The sequence below is a fragment of the Caloenas nicobarica genome, chromosome 1 (assembly GCF_036013445.1).
Source record: "Caloenas nicobarica isolate bCalNic1 chromosome 1, bCalNic1.hap1, whole genome shotgun sequence".
Classification (NCBI taxonomy): domain Eukaryota; kingdom Metazoa; phylum Chordata; class Aves; order Columbiformes; family Columbidae; genus Caloenas; species Caloenas nicobarica.
In genome coordinates, this window is record NC_088245.1 from 48,367,001 (window position 1) to 48,385,857 (window position 18,857).

Sequence of the window (18,857 nt, forward strand, 5' to 3'; positions counted from 1 at the left end):
AGGCTGAATTACAGTCTCAGTGGAGACTGAGCTGGGAGCAAGGATAATAAATGAAACATTTAACATGTGCCTGAAGATTTCTGCTCATTTTGAAAGGTTGCTGCGGGGGACTTCTGAAAGAAAGGCATAAATAGATAGAAGGTGCATTTACTGTTAAAATTATATTGAATGGTTTCCCAATTAATGTAGATAGCATCATTATTAATCACAGCACAATTAAGAGGCACTTATATATGTAAGTTATTGTATGCTAAATTGTATGCAAAGTTCCAAGTCTCTTATATGAGAAACTACTGAATTATAGAAATGTTTGCGCATAATGCAGTGCAGAGTGTGCTGAATACTGGGTCCCCTTAAAATAATGTTTACATTCTCTTAGCCTGGATATAGGCACAGTGAGATAACCTGTCCAGTGTAGCCGCTTTGGGGGATGACATTGAGAGAGGAATATACCCCAGGTGAGGCTTTTAATTTGGGTGTCACGATCCACTTCATAGCCAGATTTCATCATCCTGTGCTAACAAATCAGATGTAAACACTTTTCTTCTACTGGAAATGGATTTGAATAAAAGCTGTGTCTTCATCATGCTTCTTCCCAAAACTGCGGAGACTGTTGGGTTTTCCTGTGAAGATGTTCTGTGAGGATGCTGCACTTCACAGCCTTTCTCATTGCTAGGAAAACATGTTCCTACAGTGCCCACAGCGGAGCAGAGAGGGATAGTTTTGCTTTCTGAAAGACCCAGCTTGCTGGACACTTGAAGTTGCAAATGCACCTCCTATTTTGCTTTCTGAGTTAACACCTTGCAAAGTGTTAAGTAGTAAACTCCAATAACTCAAAAAGCAAATCAAATAATTTGTCTGCAAATTAATTTTAAAAGCCAGTCTGAGCTTTTAGAGAGCCACGGGAGTTGTTGAAAATGCTATTGAACCAGCAGTGTTCCGTCATTGGTGTTTCAAACTAAGGCTGACTCTATAGGCAAAACACTTTAGACATGACAAGGAAGGGTTAGGAGGCATCAGAAATCAATTTATTTTTAAACCAACACAGGAGCTGCTAAAGCAAATGCATAATTAGTTGAAGTCAAAGTTGTGCGTTTATTATCCCTTTTAAAATCACTAATCTTCAACAAGAGGTTTGATTAGGATTTAAGTAAGAGCTTCAAAAAGAGTTTAGTTTATCTTGAAAGAATTTAAATACTAACTGGTGCACTGAAGCTAATAAATTTATCACTAAAAATAATTTTCCTCCTCTCACATTCTTTGTCTTGACATCAAAATTTTTCATAAAATGCCAATATTATGTTGAAGTGGAGGATGAGTTTGGTATTTTTCTTTCTCATTGGTTCTTTGTGAAAGAACATGCTTCTAAGTGGAACTAGTCTTTGCCTAAGCTGAAGGCTTTAAAAATAAACCTCCAGAATACTAACGCAAGAAGAAACCCAAAGATTGACTTTGCTGTGAGCAAATAGAATGAGCCTTGGGTGCAAGTTTTATGTTGTTTCTTAGGTTTTTGTGACCTGTCGTAGAGAGATAAATCCAAGTTCTTTTTCTAGGTAATGGAGAGACTTGGAGGCAAATTAAAATATAAGCTGTAGTAGAGTTTGAATGGAAGTTCAAATTTTGTGTTTAAAGTGCTGATGCAGCTGAGACTGTGACATGTTTTACCCTGATATTAGCATTTTTAGGTTGTACATTTCATTTTAGGATTTGCAAAAAATTCATTATTGTCCTAGAACTGGTTTTATTGAGTCATTGGTAAAAGATAGCATTGAATGGCTTTCAATATCTTCAGTGCAGCTTCACTGCCTCTTCAGTAACAGCTGTTTAGAGTTATAGAACAGTCAATTTGCCCAGAGAATAAAATAAATTTGTGTGAGCAAATTCAAGTTAATTCTCTTTTCATCAGTCACTTTTCATTTTCTGCCCTTTTGCAAGTTTTCACCTTTTCGCCATGTAAGAATGCAAGTGGTAATATGTGCAGTAAGGTATTGCTGCTGGAAATGGTTCTGGGGTAGTTTCTTTTTACTTAGGGTAAGCTTGTAACCTAAAAGTTTCTGTACCTGTGCTTTGTCAACATTTTAAGCTAAATGTTACGCACTAGATAATGATTTTTCCATGTGGAAAATGTTTAAGTGCCCATTGAGTATCTGAAGCTCTTAAACTGACAGATGATTGCAGAGTTCTCTTTGTAATTAGTCCACAGAAGAAAAACTTGCTCTAGCTCAAGAAGAATTAGTTTCCAGCAGAAATCGAATCGCTAGCAATAATCAGCAGATTCAGGAACTGAAGAAAGCAAAGTCTACGCTGGAGCAGGATGCATCAAAGAAGGACCAGCAGCTGGGTGAGAAGAGCAAAATGTTACAGGATCTTCAGAATGACAGGGTAAGTGCCTCTGCCTTTTGAAGTCTTCACACAGACACATCCACCCCACACAGGCACCCTTTATGAATTTCTGTTACATCTCGAAAGAGGAGATATTTTGGGAGCAGAGCAATGTTGTAGTGCATAGCAATGGCAGTTTCACTGAACCCCTGGTGCGGGACTTTTAATAGACAGTTGAAGTGACTTTGGTTTAATTAGCTGTTAATTTGTTCTAGGTGGCTAGACGTGTGGAAAAATGTTATTCGTTTTAAATCTAAAACTGCAAACATGCAGCTAATTGTTTGCACTATGAACTGTGGGTAGAGATATGTGGGGGTTGTTCCCCCTTAACTACACAGCCTCTAAGTGGGTTTTGGATCCTGGATGTTTTTTGTTTGGTTGGTTGGTTTTAGTGTGTTTTTGTTTGTTTGTTTTTGTTTGGTTTGGTGTTTTAGTTTTTTTTTTAATTTATTTTGTGAACTTGGAAGAAGTAACTTTTCTAGCACTTTTTATTTCTCTTCAAGATTTTGAAAGAAAAAGACTTGGCTAATGAAAAATGTAAAACAACAGAGCTCCAGGAAATAAGGAGTAGACTTGAAAAAGAAAGTGCCAAGCTGGGTGAAGAGCTTAGAGCCTGCAAGCAAGAATTTGAGAAGGTATATTGAGACAAACTGGTCTTCATGTGGTTTGTTATGTGATAAGAAATATGTGCCTACTCAGTAGATGTTATCTGGAATGGCTATGCAAAGGTGGTTGCTGTAGGTATCAGTATTACAGGTAAGGGAACCAAAGCACAGATTTTGATGAGGTTCCTGAGCAATGCTGACTGGATTAGTGATAATCCTGGAGCAGTGGTGCCCAGTGTTTTTGGCCACGTGGACCACATAACTCCGCTTCAAGAGGAGTTGTACATCCTGACTTTATTTCTGTGTAGATTGACTGTGCATACCCTTGCTTGACTATTGTGAAGTGCAGAAAGATGTCCAAAAGTGTCAGGAATGTGAAGTTTCCCAGATATTCTAGGCACATCTGGTACTTCTCAAAGATGCATAGTAGAGTTGAAACTCCCTTGATGTGCTATGGTTTCTAAAATGTCTTTAAAAGTCACACTCAGGGAGGAAACAATGTTAGGAGCCTCATAAAAGACTTACTCTCTTCCAAAATCATAACAATCAAATGTGGTCTCTAAAGGGTAAATGTTTGGAGGCTTTAATGAAATAATTTTCGTTTCTTGCCACATTTTACATATTTCATTTTTCAGTCTCTGTAGAAGCAAACACTCCTCAAAGGCTGTAGTTTGCATTTTCCTTATTATTCTGAGTTACATTTGCGTCTGTTAAAAACACACAGAGTTCAAGTTGCTGCACAAGTATAAATGAAGGTACAGTCTCTATATGCTAATAAGAAGAAAGTAACATGATATCTTATGAATTTCAGATGTTCTTTTGTTCTCCACTGTTTAGAAAATGGTCTCTTATTTTTGGATAGAAGTCTGTACTTTGTTTCTGTCAAGCAATCTATGCCCAGTACTTTCCTGGATTTTGGGGAAAGGTTATCATAATTCTTGTCATTCTTGAAATCTCTATTCTAAAGAAGAAAATTTATGTATATAGAATGTGTGCACACCAATGGCAGCTTAATATTCATCTCTCGATCTCCGTACAAGCAATCAGACTAAACTAGAAGCTGTCTCCTAAAGCCATACATGCTGTTACCCATCTCTTGCCAGGGTATGGGTAGATGTGCATCAGTAGGCCAGGCCCCTGTCCTCAAGATATGTTATCTTGCTGCCTTTGTTTTGATTTTAACTCGTGATGGAAACCTTGATTTATGGAAAACTGGCAACCCCTATTAGTCTGTTAGTACCTGCATACTTGGCTGTGCAATTTTAGGGAAGAGGATTCCTACAAATTTAAAAAACTGTTCGGCTTCAGGATTTTTATGTTTTATTTCAGAAGAACAAGTAAAACTAATATTTAAAACGAAATGTATCCTCCTACTTGCGTAAAACATAGGGTAATTCTTTATACATTTAAGACTAACAGAAATTAGCTTTCTTCTATCAGTGTGTGGATTTTACATTGTCATTACAATGCTTTGAACCTTATTGCAACTAGAGAACAATGTGAAGTAAATTTTAGAGCAGACTCTAAAAAATTCTGGTGGACAAATCTTTTCAAAGAACTGTAGAAAATAATCCAACAGAACTTCCACTACTTTAGTAGAAGCATACTTTAAACTTATTTTAAAATTTGAATGTTGTTCATAATATAGGTACTAGTTTAAAATCTTTGATCATGAAAGTCGCTGATACTTTGTGCTGTAAAATCATCCTGTCTTTCGGTGATAAAACTAAAAGTTATTGCCGTCCTCTTGTTGAAAGAATTACAGTTGTTTTGAATTTAGATCATTTACTCTTTCAATATTGCTACTTTAACTTTGAGTTCTGTGTCCTAACAGGAGGTGGCAAATCTCAAGGATGCAAAGCAGCTATTGATTCAACAGAAATTAGAGCTGCAGGGCAAAATAGATAATATGAATTCAGCTCTGGAACAGGAGAAAAAAAACCATCAAGCTGTCAAAGATCAGCTGAAAAAGAGAGAAGAGGAGCTGAAGAAAGAATGTACTGAAATTGAAGCTAAACTGGTTAGTATGTTAGAGAGTATAAGACTGTTGTTTCATGAACCCACCTTTGGATTCTTTCAGGGAAGCAAAGGGTTGACATTAGTTTCACATTACCGTAGTTTTTAAATGACAAAGTGAGACACCTTTGAGGCATTTAATGGTGTAGGAAGGTTCAATGGGATGACAGTCTTGTCTAATGGGGTTGATTAAAAGTAGTGATTCTAGTACAGTAAGATTCTTTGCCTCAATTAAATGCAGGGAATAGGGAAAGAACAATTGGAAGGTTGTTCTTCGTTGTTCCATTGTTTTCTTAGCACACAGAGAAAAAAGAGAAAGAAGAAGAAAGCCGGAGACATGAAGAAAAGGAGACTAAGCTCATGATGCAGGTCACAGCTCTGAATGAAAACCTGGCTACTATGAAGAAAGAGTGGCAAAGCAGTCAGAGGCGAGTGAGCGAGCTGGAGAAACAGACGGATGATTTACGTGGGGACATCGCTGTCTTGGAAGCAACGGTGCAGAACAATCAGGATGAGAGAAGAGCGTTGCTGGAGAGGTGAGCCGTGATCTTGACCGTGTGGAAGTGTAGTCTGGGCAGTGGATAGCCTCACGCTGAAAACTTGTTGATTTGGGATTCTCTGTGCATGCTTTACTTAAATCCGTGTTTGTTCCTAGTGCCTGGGCTGGGAGTGCAGTTTCTAGAGTGCAACCTTCTGTCGTCCCTGCCAAAGCACAGCAAGGGGTGTTGGGAACAAACTGTGCTCTTTGTGGGATTTGACGGGGTGACTGTTCTGTAGAAAATCAGGCAGGCTTATCAGGACCTTACTTATCACCAAAGCCAGAGCTCTGTGTTTGGACTTGAAGATTTATGGCTGTCCATTAGGAGCCTTCTAAATCCCTTGGGCTCCTCTGAGCTTGAAGGTGTGTAGGTTGTGGCTTCTCATCTCATCTGTTGTATGAATGTTGCAAGGCCTGGCAGAGGGAGCTTCTCTTACCTGAGTTAACTACCCTTCTCCACCACTCTCAGACTTCCCTGCCTTGACTCTCTTGGAGTAGAAGAGTCATGCAGAAGCCTGGAACAGCCTCCTTAGTGCCTCCAGTAGTATCGAGTTTGCTTAGGGACTTCCAGGTATTCCCACTGCTCAGTGTTAGGAGAATGAACATGTAATTGGATTAGATAGGGTAAGGTTCACACAAGAGGCATTTTCTTCCTCCTCAAAACCTACAGTCATCTTTTCTCCAGGTCTGCTATTGTCTGTACAATATATTTAAGACTTAGGTGAACAGAGCACCTTGCCTTCAGGCAGCAGGAGGCGTGCAAGGCAGCAGGAGTTACCCGAAAGCAGCCATTACAAGGGTAGAAGAAACACCTGTGAGACAGGAAAATTTCTCTGTCCTTTTTTCCTGACACGTTTGGTGAAGGCAGAGTGGAAAACTTTTTTCGATACTGTCAAGCTTGCTGATTTGGTTTTTGAGCAGTAGACCTTGGGAAAGGATGGGATCAGTTCAAGTGAGATCCTCTTTCTTTGGCAATCCCTTGCCATACTGTGCTTAACACACCCAGCAGCTGTTTACAGCTTGGCAGAAAAACATCCTTTGAAATTTGGCTTTCAACAGTTAACTGAATTTCAGCTGATGGGAGGTGGCTTTGCTAAAAGAAAAAGGTTTCCTTTCTGCTCTGTTGTTTGACCTGATCTGCTGCTGCTGGTTTGTGAGAGTGTCCTGTTGCACAGGGGTACTCATCGGGGTTTGCTCCTGGTGGACTGCATTCAGTATTGTCCCTGGCTTTGGGAGTTACTCCAGGAAATAATAAGCCACAGATATTTGGGAGAAATGCCAGATGATCTTAACCTGATTGTTACAACAGAACATTTTTCCAGTCCAGACATCCAAGAACTTTCCACAGCAAGGATATTTTTGGCTGGATTTTGTGAGTAACTCCTCAGTCGCGACAACCTGCCCAAAGGAGGCAGTGTGCGTTGCCTCGTATGCTTTGAGCTAACGGTTTACTGTTTTTCCTCAGGTGTATAAAAAGTGAGGGAGAAATTGAAAAGCTTCAAGCCAAACTTGTAGAAATGAAGAAAAAGCTGGACAACACTACTGCTGCAATGCAGGAACTTGGCCGAGAAAACCAGTCATTACAGGTATAGTTTGATTTGAAGCAGTTAAAGCTGTTGATTCTCTGTGTGGGAACTTAGGAGACTTTCAAGTTTGTGTCAGATTGGTGGTGGGTTACCTTTCTAGAGTGATTAAGATGTTATGCTTGTGGTGTACACGGGCGATATTGCTGTCTATGGGTTCTTAAATCTGCTCATAGTTTTGAAACTTGGAAGATTTTCTCTCTGAACAAATATAAGCTCTCAGTATTGTGGCAGAATTGGTGCTTTTATACTGCACTGGGTAGTGTGTGCAGCGAAAGTAGAGGAAATTAGTAGGAATCAGACAAGAATTTTTAAAAAACTGCCCTTTTTTTTCTTTTTATATGTTCTATGTAGATCAAACACACCCAAGCTCTCAACAGGAAGTGGGCAGAAGACAATGAGGTACAGAACTGTATGGCCTGTGGAAAAGGCTTTTCAGTGACAGTGAGAAGGGTAGGTGTGTTTTACTGTGTCTGTGGGGATTTGCTTTTTCTATTGTTTTCAAACTCTTAGATGGGATACAAACTTCCAAAACCAGCCTTAATAGTGTTGTGATACTACTCAGGACATCTCAGAATACAGTTATTGCATGCAATGCCTTGAACATTAAAGTTTGCAGAGCTTACTTTATTCATGATTCTTTTGCCATTTTAACAGCATCAGTTTATAAACAGTGTTAAAATAGTTCAATCTTCTAAGCGAGCAAGCAAAATTACACTGTTGTAAGGGTGTTTACAGTAAACTTATTTATAAGCAGTCTGAGCTGGATTTACAGGTATTAAAGGAATGTAAATTTGTTGAAATTAGATATGTGAAGATATGAGGCATCAACATGATCTGGTGCTTTGTGACTATTACTTTATAAACGCCAACATAAGAAACAATTGGATGTGGTTTAGGTCTGTACTCAGACCTTCTTTGTAAAATCAGCTGTGGTCTGCCAAGGTGTCAGCATCTCTCTATTGGCAGGGTCTGCCATTCATCTGGAGATTACCAACCCTCCAACAAGTGACTTGGCAATGAAGGAGATGAGGGATATTCGTGAGGTTAATTTTGCAGTGCTTCCTGACTTGGTTTTAGGCAGCCCTCCCTGTCTTGCAGTATTCATAGTGATGTCCTTTGGGTAGTCTTTGAACAAAGGCTGCTGGATCCTTTGATTCAAAGGTACTTCCCATGTGAAAGCAGGTAGTTACAAGTAAGGAGAACATGTTTTATGTGACCAAAACAAATTCAAGAGGAGAAATTCCAGAGGAGAATGAACTTCAACCAGTTCACTTCCGAAACTAGTATAGTCTCCTGACTCAGTGGAGTGCTTCTGAATGTTTTACTCCTATACCTTTGATAAAGGATTTACTCCTGTGCCCTGTGTGCTGTGTAACTACTATTTAAAAATTCAAACCAACTTCTGAAGCATGAGAGTTGACTTGATATGATAGTGATCTCTACTAGTGATCGATTCGCTGTCATTGCTGTTCAGCCTGTGTGTTTCTTTTCTTCCACAGCACCACTGTAGACAGTGTGGAAATATCTTTTGTGCCGAGTGCTCAGCAAAGAATGCCTTAACTCCTTCTTCTAAGAAGCCTGTCCGGGTCTGTGATACTTGCTTTAATGACTTGCAAGGATAACTGGCGATCGTGAGTGAAAAAGGAAATGTTACACTAAAATCTATAATTTCTGTTGATGCACTTCGTTCAGCACTCAGACTACTATTCAGTTTGGACAATGATTGTGACACTTGGCAAAATTTAGTATATTTTAAAATGTTTATTGATACCAAGTAAAACTATTGTATTTTTTGTGAGACATGGGCTCAGATCATCCATAGCTTATTGCCATTTATCCTGGAAAGAGCTTCTATATCTAGATTAGAAATACCCAGTTATTTGTAAATAAAGTTTAAACAGAAGAGTAACAATGTATTTTTTTATCTTTTATTTTTTTTGTTCAAGAGAAACAGCGTTTACGTGATATTGCAGTTTATTCTTGTTTCCTTCAAAGAAAAAAGAAGATGCAAAAACTTGTGAGGAATTTATGTATCAAATGTTGCTGTAAAAGCGTAACTAATTGTTGCATTTGATTGCATATCTGATGTTCTTTATAACCCCTTGTGATTTTGTTTTCTTTCTGTGTCTCTGACTTTTCTCTCTAAATTTCAAACTCCACAGTGAGGGTAATGGCTGGACTTGACTCCAACTCAGTTTTGTTTGTCCACTTAGAACTTCTTGTAGTATCAGCACCTGAATCCCACTACAGCACTTGGATACTGGAGCATCTTTACACACACTGTGTTGTATAGTTTGTGTGTGTGAGTGTGTGTGTGTCTGGGAGTCTGTGTGAACAAATGATGAGACAAAATTTAGCTGGCATTGTACGAATGTTACATGGCACATTACAGTGTCACATCCTGTATTCATTGCTTTCACTTTTACATATTCGGTGGATGGATTTAAATATTTCAGAAACGCTTATATATGGGTTTTAAAAAGCAAACAGACAATACTGGTGGTAGCCTGTAGCGTACCTCCCCCCCTGCCCATACCCGGGAAGTCCTGAGAGGTTCTTGGGGTTTTAAGGGACATCCAGACCTTCAATGCTAGTTATCTGAACAATAAAAAGTCTTTTTTTGAGACTGCTGCAGTTTATCTGGTCTTTTCTTCTGTCCCTTTCCTCAGCTTTTGGTGGAAGAAGCTGAACTTCTGCTACGCCTGGCAAACCTCAGTTTTTTGTCCCTCCATCTGATGCCCGTTACCGGAGGGGTCTTAAATGTTAGTTTAGTTGTGTGATTTAGTCTGCTCAGAACAGTGGTGTGAATCTCCTGCTACTGGCTTAGTTATAAGCCAAACAGCTCTAAATAAGAGGCCAATATATATGTCTTTAGATATTTATTTGTATGTTCTTTTCTGTACTTGCAACAGGGTTTTTTTGTAGAGTTTGTGCAGGTTCCAAACTTCTCTTTTGTTGTGATTTTATTTACACCTGTTCATTCTTGCCTGCATGTGTCTAACTTCTTCCCCTGGTATCTGGTATTTCAAAACCATTAAGGTTATTTCTTTAGAGCGGGGGTTATGCCTTCCAATATTTAGGGACTCTTTGTCTTAAATACCCTAATAAATTCCCCACACCCCAAGCCCTTCTGTGTCTTACAAAATTGTGCCAGCTCTTCAGAGGAAAGGACTGTGTCCTGAATTATTCTGCTTCTTTCCCGAGGTAAGGAACCAAATTCTATCACAATGATGGAAGCTTAGCCATCATTAGGCAGGTTCCTGTGCTTTTATCTATTGACTGCTCTAGATGTGAATGAAGAAGAGTCTTTTTCATGAAAAATGTCTAGTCCTGAGTAACCCTCAAGTGAAAAAACTTCTTAATCCCTCTTCTCCAGAAGTAGTGATCTATATATTTCATATCCCTTCTTAGCTTACCTGTCTAGTTCTGCCTTTGCTGCCTCAAAAAGTCTTCCTCAAGGAGTTTTCTTACAATTAAATCATTTCCCAAAAGCCAGCTGAGTTGTGTAAACTGAGTTATGTTGGTGTAAAAGGGTTTGGGATGCAATTGTGGTTCATGTGAAATACTGGCCTGATGTGAACTTGCTTGCTCAAAAGAAACAATTGCTGCAGCGGTTCCATATGAACAGAGCCTCTGGACTTGCTGTTTCTCCCCATCGGTGTAACAGTTTGGCATAAGAATCTTTTGAATAGAAAACCTGAAGAGAATCTCTGCCTCCGGGAATTTTTTTATCTACTTATTTGTTGAGAGAATCCAAAGAGTTTGCTTTCGAGCCTTTCTTTGTCTGACACGTGACTTCAGAAATGAAGGAAAGGTAAAGATGTGGCAGTTGTGCTCCAACTCAGATCCACTCTGCCCTGTTGGGTGACACACGGAGCCTCGTGCTGCTCTTGAGGTGAAGGACGACCTTGTGGAGCAGAAGGGATTTTGGGGGGAAGAGAGAAGCTTCCCACAACCGCACAAGGACAAAACGCCTGAGGCAGAGGAAGATGGAAATCATTTGAGGAGGTAGGGAAGTGCTTGAAAGACTTGTGTTCAGGCTTTCTGCTTTTGAATGGGAACGTGTGAAAGCTGAGGAGAGTGCTCCACAGCGAAGAGGAAGTGGTAGAAGCTCTGGTAGGGTTGTTCTTAATTCAGCCTTTTGGGATAACTTGGTGTAAAGTCAAGCAGAGTCACCTCACCCCCTGGCTGCTGAAGCAGGGTGGTTGGTCGACTGCAGATCAGACCTCAGTCTGGAGCTCCTCAGCTTCAGGGGCAAAACCAGCTCAATTTCTGCAGGTTGTTTTTTGCCGACCGATTTATATGACCAACTTTTTGAGGGGATGGAAATGCTTTTTAAATACATATTTTTAGAAAGTTAAAGTTTAGATTGTTAAAATCTGGAGGAACAGTGCTGGGCTAGAAACTTTTATGCTTGAGTTTTGAGTCTGCAGCAATAAGTTAGGATTTCTACAGCTTTTCACTGGAGTAAATTTACAACTCCATTGCTGAATCTTATGCTCCTTCTTTTGTGCTTGTGATTCTTGGTGCTTGTCTGTATTTGTTGACAAGTTGATGTTATAATAGACCCTATAATGCTCTCAGTCTCACTGCTCAGTTGGAAGTGGTGCTCAAGCTTAGTGAAATGACCTATGAGATACATAACAAGGGAAACTGGAAGGCGAAGAGCTTTGTATTTAAAAATCTGCCTGCAGAGTCTGACTGTTTTGATGGGTATGTTGTCAGTAGGAATGTGGGGGTTTTATTGCACTGCTTTTAAAACATAAATCATAGGAAAACCTAGTAAAAATCCTGGTAACTTTTCCCACACTGAGCTAAAGGATTCCAGACCAGATAGTTTAATGCACTGATTTGTCAGACTGCAAACAGAGGAACAGAGGGAAACACTAATAAAATGGCAGAAGAGACTTGAACAGCTTCAGAATCAGATTGCTCAGGTTCCCTGAGGAGAGAGACCATTATAAAGCAAGAGGTGAAAATAATGGTAAAAGCAGCGCTTGAAGCAGTAGGTGTGTGGGATCCTCAAGCTGCCTCTGATTTCTAGCCATTACCATGGCATCAGGAATGGGACAATGAACTCTGGGGTTTGTTCCTGAAACTGTCCCCTCTGCAGGACACTCCATCCACATTCAGAATCACTGGAGGAGCAGAATACAAGACACCAGCTGCGACGTGGGCTGAGATGAGCTATGGAAAAGTGTAAAGGAGAGTCTTTTTAAAGGTGGGGAGTGGTTCTTTAACTTCCTGGAGACATCATCTCTCTTCCCAGTTGAAGAGCTGCAATCCCTTGGGCTGTTGCCTTTCAAACGCCAAATCCTACTGTTCTTCTCCAAAATCATGTCAGCAATACAAACTTCGTACTTCCATCCTGCGAGGCCTCTGGAGGCAGGTTGCGTTGCGGAGGTCAGTGACAAGCTTTTGATCTTAGCTGGCTGCGCTTCACTGTTATTTATTTCTTCTCCCCATGTGTTCCTTCCCTCCAGTAATCTTCCCCTTTCTGCAAAGGTTGAACAAAGAGGATGACATTAATGAGTCGCAGTAGGAAAAGTTGCTGTCTGCAGATGAAGAGACAAAAGGAATTTTGTGCTGCAGCTTCCAGCAGAGGCAGGAGGTTTAGAGGGATCTTGTTTTTCAGCTGGCTTCACTTTCTGGCACAAGAATCCGAGGCTTTAGGGTACAGTGTGGGTTTTTTCCTCTGTTTTTGGAAGGTGTCAAGTAACCAAGTTGCCATGGAGTGTGGAGCGCTAGGTACACAAGAACAATGAATAACTATTTTTGTTGGTTTTGGGACGATGAGGATTATTTGTGAATCCTGACTGGAAAAGCTTTCTTGTGAAGCAAGAGGGGATTTGGGAGCAGAAGCATGAAGTAACCTTGCTGTGTTTCTATTACATTAGCAAGAACAATTGAGTCTCTTATCCTAGATGTAAGAGAAGTGACATTCCTTAAGAAGGGACCTGGAAAACTCAAGTACTTTTCTGGATTGTTAAACGTCAGTTAAATGCAAAATGGAAACAAATGCTTTTTGCAAAACTTTAAAAAATTATGACCAGTACTCAGTGGCAGACAGCTGCTGGAGCTCAAGTTCAAACAGAATATACGCTGTGCCAAAAAGAATGATACCATGGTTTGAGTACGCTGAAACTGATAAATTACTCCTCCATGTTCCACTCCTCCCACTCTCATATTCTTGGGGGACGAGGAAACAACACTGTCATTTGCACTGTGCACTTTTTGCTGTCTAACTGAATACAATCTACAGTAAGTGGGATGGTGTCGTTGGCGTTGCACGCGTGAGCTGTGATCGATGGACAGAAGGTTTATCTTCAGCTGGAATTTTCGCTGTATTTCATTTGGCCCCTTGCTAAGTAGGGAGAGTTGCACTCGTAATTCCTTTGTACCAAAAATGTGATCATTGTCTAAGAGCACATGTAAAAACAAAGACCACATAGTCATGCACACGTTGTCTTTGTAGAGCTTCATTTGAAGATTATAAAATGAGAAAACATGTATTCTATGTATTTTCAAGAGTCTTGCCAGTTCTCCAGTTCTTAATTTTTGAAGTCTTGACCTCAGCACCCCTTCTAGGATAAATTTAAAATTATTGTCCAACCACAGCCTCTCCAAAAGCACTATGTGGTGCACTTTTCAGAAACAGCAATAATTGGATAGTAAAGTCCCTCAACAGAAACTCAGGTTTTTCTGTTTCTTTTTTTTGCTTTTTTGTTTGTTTTTTTCTTGCAAGGGGCACTGAATAAGGAGGTTTGCATGTTTACGGAGAACATTAGATGCCACTTAAGATCAAAATAATGAAGAGAATAGGTACTAGTTAATGCAATAAACTCTGCCTTTTGTCTTCAGCTCACCACACACTATGCACTCACTGCAGCAGATGAGGAGTATCTGCTCATTTGAAGATTTCTGAAGCCCTGCTAACCCTTTTGGATCAATGTTACTATGAAAGCAGACGCCTGGTAGGAGTATTTTCCAATTTTTCCTCCCTCTGTGACCTAAACTAAAACCAAATTCATCTATATTTCCAGCCTTTTTTGGGTAAAGAGGGCTGATAAAAGCATCCATCGTTAACATGTCAACAGGCCAGTGCTGGCAGGTCCAGGCTCCTGGTGTTGGCTTTATGGCAAAATACTTCGTTGTATCACACTAAAGCTTGATTCCTGGCACAAAAGGGATGTTTGGAAGGATATCTCACTGAGTTAGCAAATACCAGAACTTTTTGTAGTAACGTGTCCAAAATGCTGCTTGTATAGGATTTGTCACTTTTGTAAGAAAAAGAAAAAAAAAGATCACACATGAAAAAAATCAAACCCCACCATTTGATGTTGTTACGTAAGATTTCATTTAAACTACCTCTCAATGTAATATTCAAACATTAGGTAAGTTTAATAAGGTTTGCTCACTGTCACGTTATGTAAAAATTATAGTTAATGCCAAAATTGCAAAAGTCTATCACCAAAACAAGTTAAGGATTTTCTTTTTGATGTGTGTGAAAGTATCCAATAGCTTCAAGTCATCATAAACTTCTGTAGTTTCATTCTTGCAAACTGTAGCTGCTGGTCAGGAAATAAATTATAACCACAAGCTTTCATAATCACGGCCTGCTGGGTAAAACCAATTTTATATGCAGCTTTGTCATTTGGCTATAGATAGCCTCATTCACCAAATGTACCATTAATTTACTCTTTTTTTTTTTTCTTCAGTACTTGAGACGTGAATTTGATGAATGGTGTTCTGTAATGGATGCGTGCTACAAATTACATTGTCTTGTTTGCCTCTTTTCTGAATTTGAATGACCAGTTTACTATTGCAGATGTGAATATTGCTCATGCAGCTTAATTTCTGTACAATTGTATAAAATATAAATGGAAATTTTTAAAGTTCTTACCCAGTAGTTAGAGGTAATGTATTATACTTGCCTTATGTTGCAGTTTTACCTACAGCATACTGCACTTTTAAACTGGATCACACCATCTTCGTAGGTGTAGATAGGTGGTTGGTTTTTTTGCATGAATGTGTTTTGGTTTTGTTTCTTTTTCATTAAAGTTCGATTTTCTTAAGTTCTGTTATCAGTGTTTGTGTTTACTACTTGTGACCATGTAGTTGTGCCTTACATTGTGAAAGAATTTAGTCCAGCGTGCACTGTAATTCCTCAACTCTGCGATTTGGAAGGTGGCTGTGGATTTGGATGAGAAAATGACACCATGCATCAACCAGTTCTGTATAAACTATGAAGAAATGTTATCGAAATGTCACTTTTGTTTTCTAACCTGCTAAAGGAATGATTAATGACAATAAAAAATAATAAATTAGACCTTTCTAATAGACTAGTTCTGTTATTCTGAACTACCTTGCCCCACTTCAGACAGCAAAGCTACTTTGAAATAGGGGATCTGTCATTTTACAGATGAACTGTTGGGAAGCCACACATCTAAGAACAAGCTAAAAGCTCCAGTTTTAGAGCCACAACAAAAACTTTCGTGTTACGGAGGAGGCAGTGATAGTGACTGTTTTTCAAATATTTTTTTCACAAGTTAAAGTCAGAGTAATTTTTCCACTCCCAATAACTGTACAAAGCTGCTGAGTATCCTGCATTCAATTAAAGCCCTTCTGTCGCTGGCTGTGGTCAGATATCGCATTCAATGCAGTTGGACAATTGGCATGACTGGAAAACCCAGAAGTAGCACTTGTTTTATTTTTTAGGCTAATGAAGGGCTCACTTACGACATGGAAACCTCTTTCAGGCTGGAACTGTGTTGCAGAGAGAAGCCACGTGATTAATGTGTGTGAGATCAGTCCCTTGACAAAGCCGCTATTCAATTATGGGAGCATTCACAAAAAGCCACGTTTAGCTGCTGAAATAGATCTTCCCATCTTTCTACTCTCTGTAGAAAGATGGAGCGGTCTCCTGAAAGGCAATTTAAGTTGGGAAGCTAAATTCTGCCTCGACCGCTTCTGAGACATCTTTCCAGACTGCAGCAGTCTGTTGAGCTTATGTCTCCCTAAAGACAGCCCATGTGTGAATTCTTCCTTCCCCTGCGGTGTCCTCCTTGGACATGTGCTGGCCTCCAGGAAATACCCAATCTCTGGGACTATTCAGTTGTCTGGTAAACTGAGCAGACCTGCCTTGAGCTCGTTTGGGCAAAAAATATAGAGAGTAGTAAAATGCCTCCTCCCTTCCGCCAGTGCATGAAGCACAGAGTTTACTCTGTCATGTGTGACTTCCCTGGGCTTGAAATGTCTTCTTGTCCTATCAGCATTGGTTTCAAGATGCTGTGAGGTTCTGGCGAGGGACCAGGGCTGGAAGGGGGAGGGTGTGATGCAGTTTGCAGCTGAGCTTGGGATGGGGGCGATGCAGCACAGCTGTGTCAGCCAGGTTGTGACTGAGGGTTTGCAGCTTGTGTGGTGTCCTTGGGCTGATCTGCTGTCTCGGCTCTGCTCTCCTGCCTTACACATTCACCACTTGGCACAGGGCCCGAGTGGTTGTTCCTTTCCCAGGAAGCTGTGACAAAAACCTGCACATCACAGGCACAGGGAGAAGACCAGGAATGTGCACTGCAGCGGCCTAGGCTGCATCTGGAGGTGCCGAACCAGGTAAGTACGTACATCATACATACGTACATGCAGTCTCCAGACCACAGCTTGCATGTACAGGTGAACCAGATCAAGTGGATAAAATGTAATGCTGTGTCCTAGTGAGTGGAGCTGGGTCAGGGGCAACACATGAGCTCATGACTAATTTGTGGAGTGGAGGTGAATGCAAAGTGAGTGCTGACATCCCTATGAATAATGTGAACAACTGGAATGGCACTCCTGTGTTATTCAGCATAGTCCTCATCTGTGTTCACTTCCCCCTAAAGTCATTTCTGACACAGAGGTGATATTCTAAGAGCTAACTTTTCTGCTAAGGGAGACTGGCTGGGTGGGCACGGAAAGGGAGAGAAGTGACAGAGTCATGTACGAGTGGCTTTAGGGAAGTCTCCTGTATCTCTTGACTATGGCTAATCTCAGGGGATGAGCCAGGGCTAACGTGGTGAGAGCACCCTCCATCCGCAGTGGCAACCTGCATGGATGCTGTGGCAAGCAGCTGCAGCCTGTTCTGTGAGTCTCTTCCAGTACCTCAAAAAGAAGGGATGAAAAAAAGTGATTAATAGGGGCACATGTGCTATGTGGGCCACAGATCTGGGACAGCAGTGGAGAATCGAATGGCTTAATGCAAAAGGAACACTTGAGTTTGTGAAGCAAACTTGAACTCTAAAGGCAGCAATGCTGCGAACTCTGTAATGACAGATCTGCAGTGAATAAAACGGTGAAAAAACAGGTGAAACAAAAATCCCAATAAAGCAGGGCATCAATACACTTATTTATTTTTATGTATTCTGTAGTGTCTCTAACTGAATGTTGTATGTAACTATGACCTTTTCAAAGAAACTTAAATAATCTCATTTTAAAAATTAATGGGGAGTCACCTACATGCTTTTACTGATCTGCCTCCATAAATTCAATGTTAATGCAAAAAACATCTCGTAACATGGTAGTTTAGTAGGTAGACATAACTATAGAGAGCTATGGCTATACAATTTTAATTTTGTGGAATTTATTAATACAGTTTGGATGATCTTGGAATAACCCACCCAGACTTTTCTGGTGAATAAGTTCTCCTCACTAATGTAGGCTCTCTCCTGTCCTGCTTTCCAGAAAAGAACAAGTTGTATTAAAACCTCTTTGCATGGCAAGATCCTTCCCCTAGCTGAAGTAAAGGAGCATCTAGGAGTGATACATTTCTTGCATGGCTCATTTTTCCCCTCCACTTTATTCCTACATCCCATGGTCAAAACTCCTCACTTCTGTCAAGTCAGAAATCTGTTAGTTTCAGAAACTTAAGGCATGCTGGAAGAAATAACTGTGTTATCACCACAATAGTTGTCTGCTGGACCTGTTGGTGCTGCACTGACATCATTAAATTTCGGAGGATTCAGTTGGGAAGCAGAAAGCGCTGCTTTTCTTGGTTTCATGTTGCGTGGTGTAATTGGAGATTGCAGTTTCTATCTGTGACATCCATGTTTTCTGTAACAAGAAAAAATAATTCGTAAACCAATACAATCTAAAAAAGTTCCGGTAATTCAGATACATAAACACCCAGAGCCTTTAGTTTTATTTAGCCTTTCTTCAGGGCCATGCTCATAATTCCTGAAGTGAACATCCCAGAACCGAGACCCTCCCAGTTGCTCAGGTCACTACACACTGCTGGAGTCTGTGTCTGGGGCCAGGGACTTCTGGTGGAGATTTCATTTTTGGTTGGAAGGCAGGATTTTAGTGCTCTGTTTGCTTGAAATTGTGGAGTTCACTGCAGGCTATTTCACCCGTTTTTGTGGAATGCTTATTAGTTTCATGCCGTCCCTGCAGTTTGGGCTCCCTATTCCTCTGATTAAGACAGCTCCAGCACTATCAGCATTGCAAGTTCTGTCCCTCTCTGAGATCTGTCATGTGCTGCCACATGAACTTCAGTTTCTAGCACCACGCTGACAGCATTCAGCTCTGTATCTGCTGTCATCCAGGTGTGAGGACAGGGGGTAACGGCTGCCAAAGTGGATTTAAAATACGTAACTTCCTTCTCTTTGTGCTTGACCAGATGGTCTGGGTCGCAGAAGCAGAGTTGCCTCTGAATTGCTATGATTAGACATTACAAATTAGCTGGCAGCAATATGAGCTTAA

General features: G+C 40.4%; 2 protein-coding genes across 8 annotated transcripts in view; one reads left to right on the top strand and one right to left on the bottom strand.

The window, feature by feature from the left end:
* Positions 1–14,507, top strand: part of EEA1 (early endosome antigen 1) — a 193,618-nt gene extending 179,111 nt beyond the window's left edge. For all 7 annotated transcript variants that reach the window (XM_065626726.1, XM_065626717.1, XM_065626736.1 and 4 more), the window contains 7 exons: positions 2,197–2,382; positions 2,886–3,017; positions 4,822–5,007; positions 5,301–5,539; positions 7,007–7,127; positions 7,479–7,577; positions 8,627–14,507. In XM_065626726.1, coding sequence (XP_065482798.1) covers positions 2,197–2,382; positions 2,886–3,017; positions 4,822–5,007; positions 5,301–5,539; positions 7,007–7,127; positions 7,479–7,577; positions 8,627–8,749 — 1,086 coding nt within the window. In that variant the 3' untranslated portion in view covers positions 8,750–14,507. The remainder of the gene's footprint in view (positions 1–2,196; positions 2,383–2,885; positions 3,018–4,821; positions 5,008–5,300; positions 5,540–7,006; positions 7,128–7,478; positions 7,578–8,626) is intronic.
* Positions 14,508–18,101: 3,594 nt separating this feature from the next.
* The window catches only part of PLEKHG7 (pleckstrin homology and RhoGEF domain containing G7), a 33,244-nt gene continuing 32,488 nt past the window's right edge, over positions 18,102–18,857 (bottom strand). The window contains exon 16 of the mRNA XM_065626809.1: positions 18,102–18,209. Within this exon, the coding sequence (XP_065482881.1) occupies positions 18,102–18,209 (108 nt within the window). The remainder of the gene's footprint in view (positions 18,210–18,857) is intronic.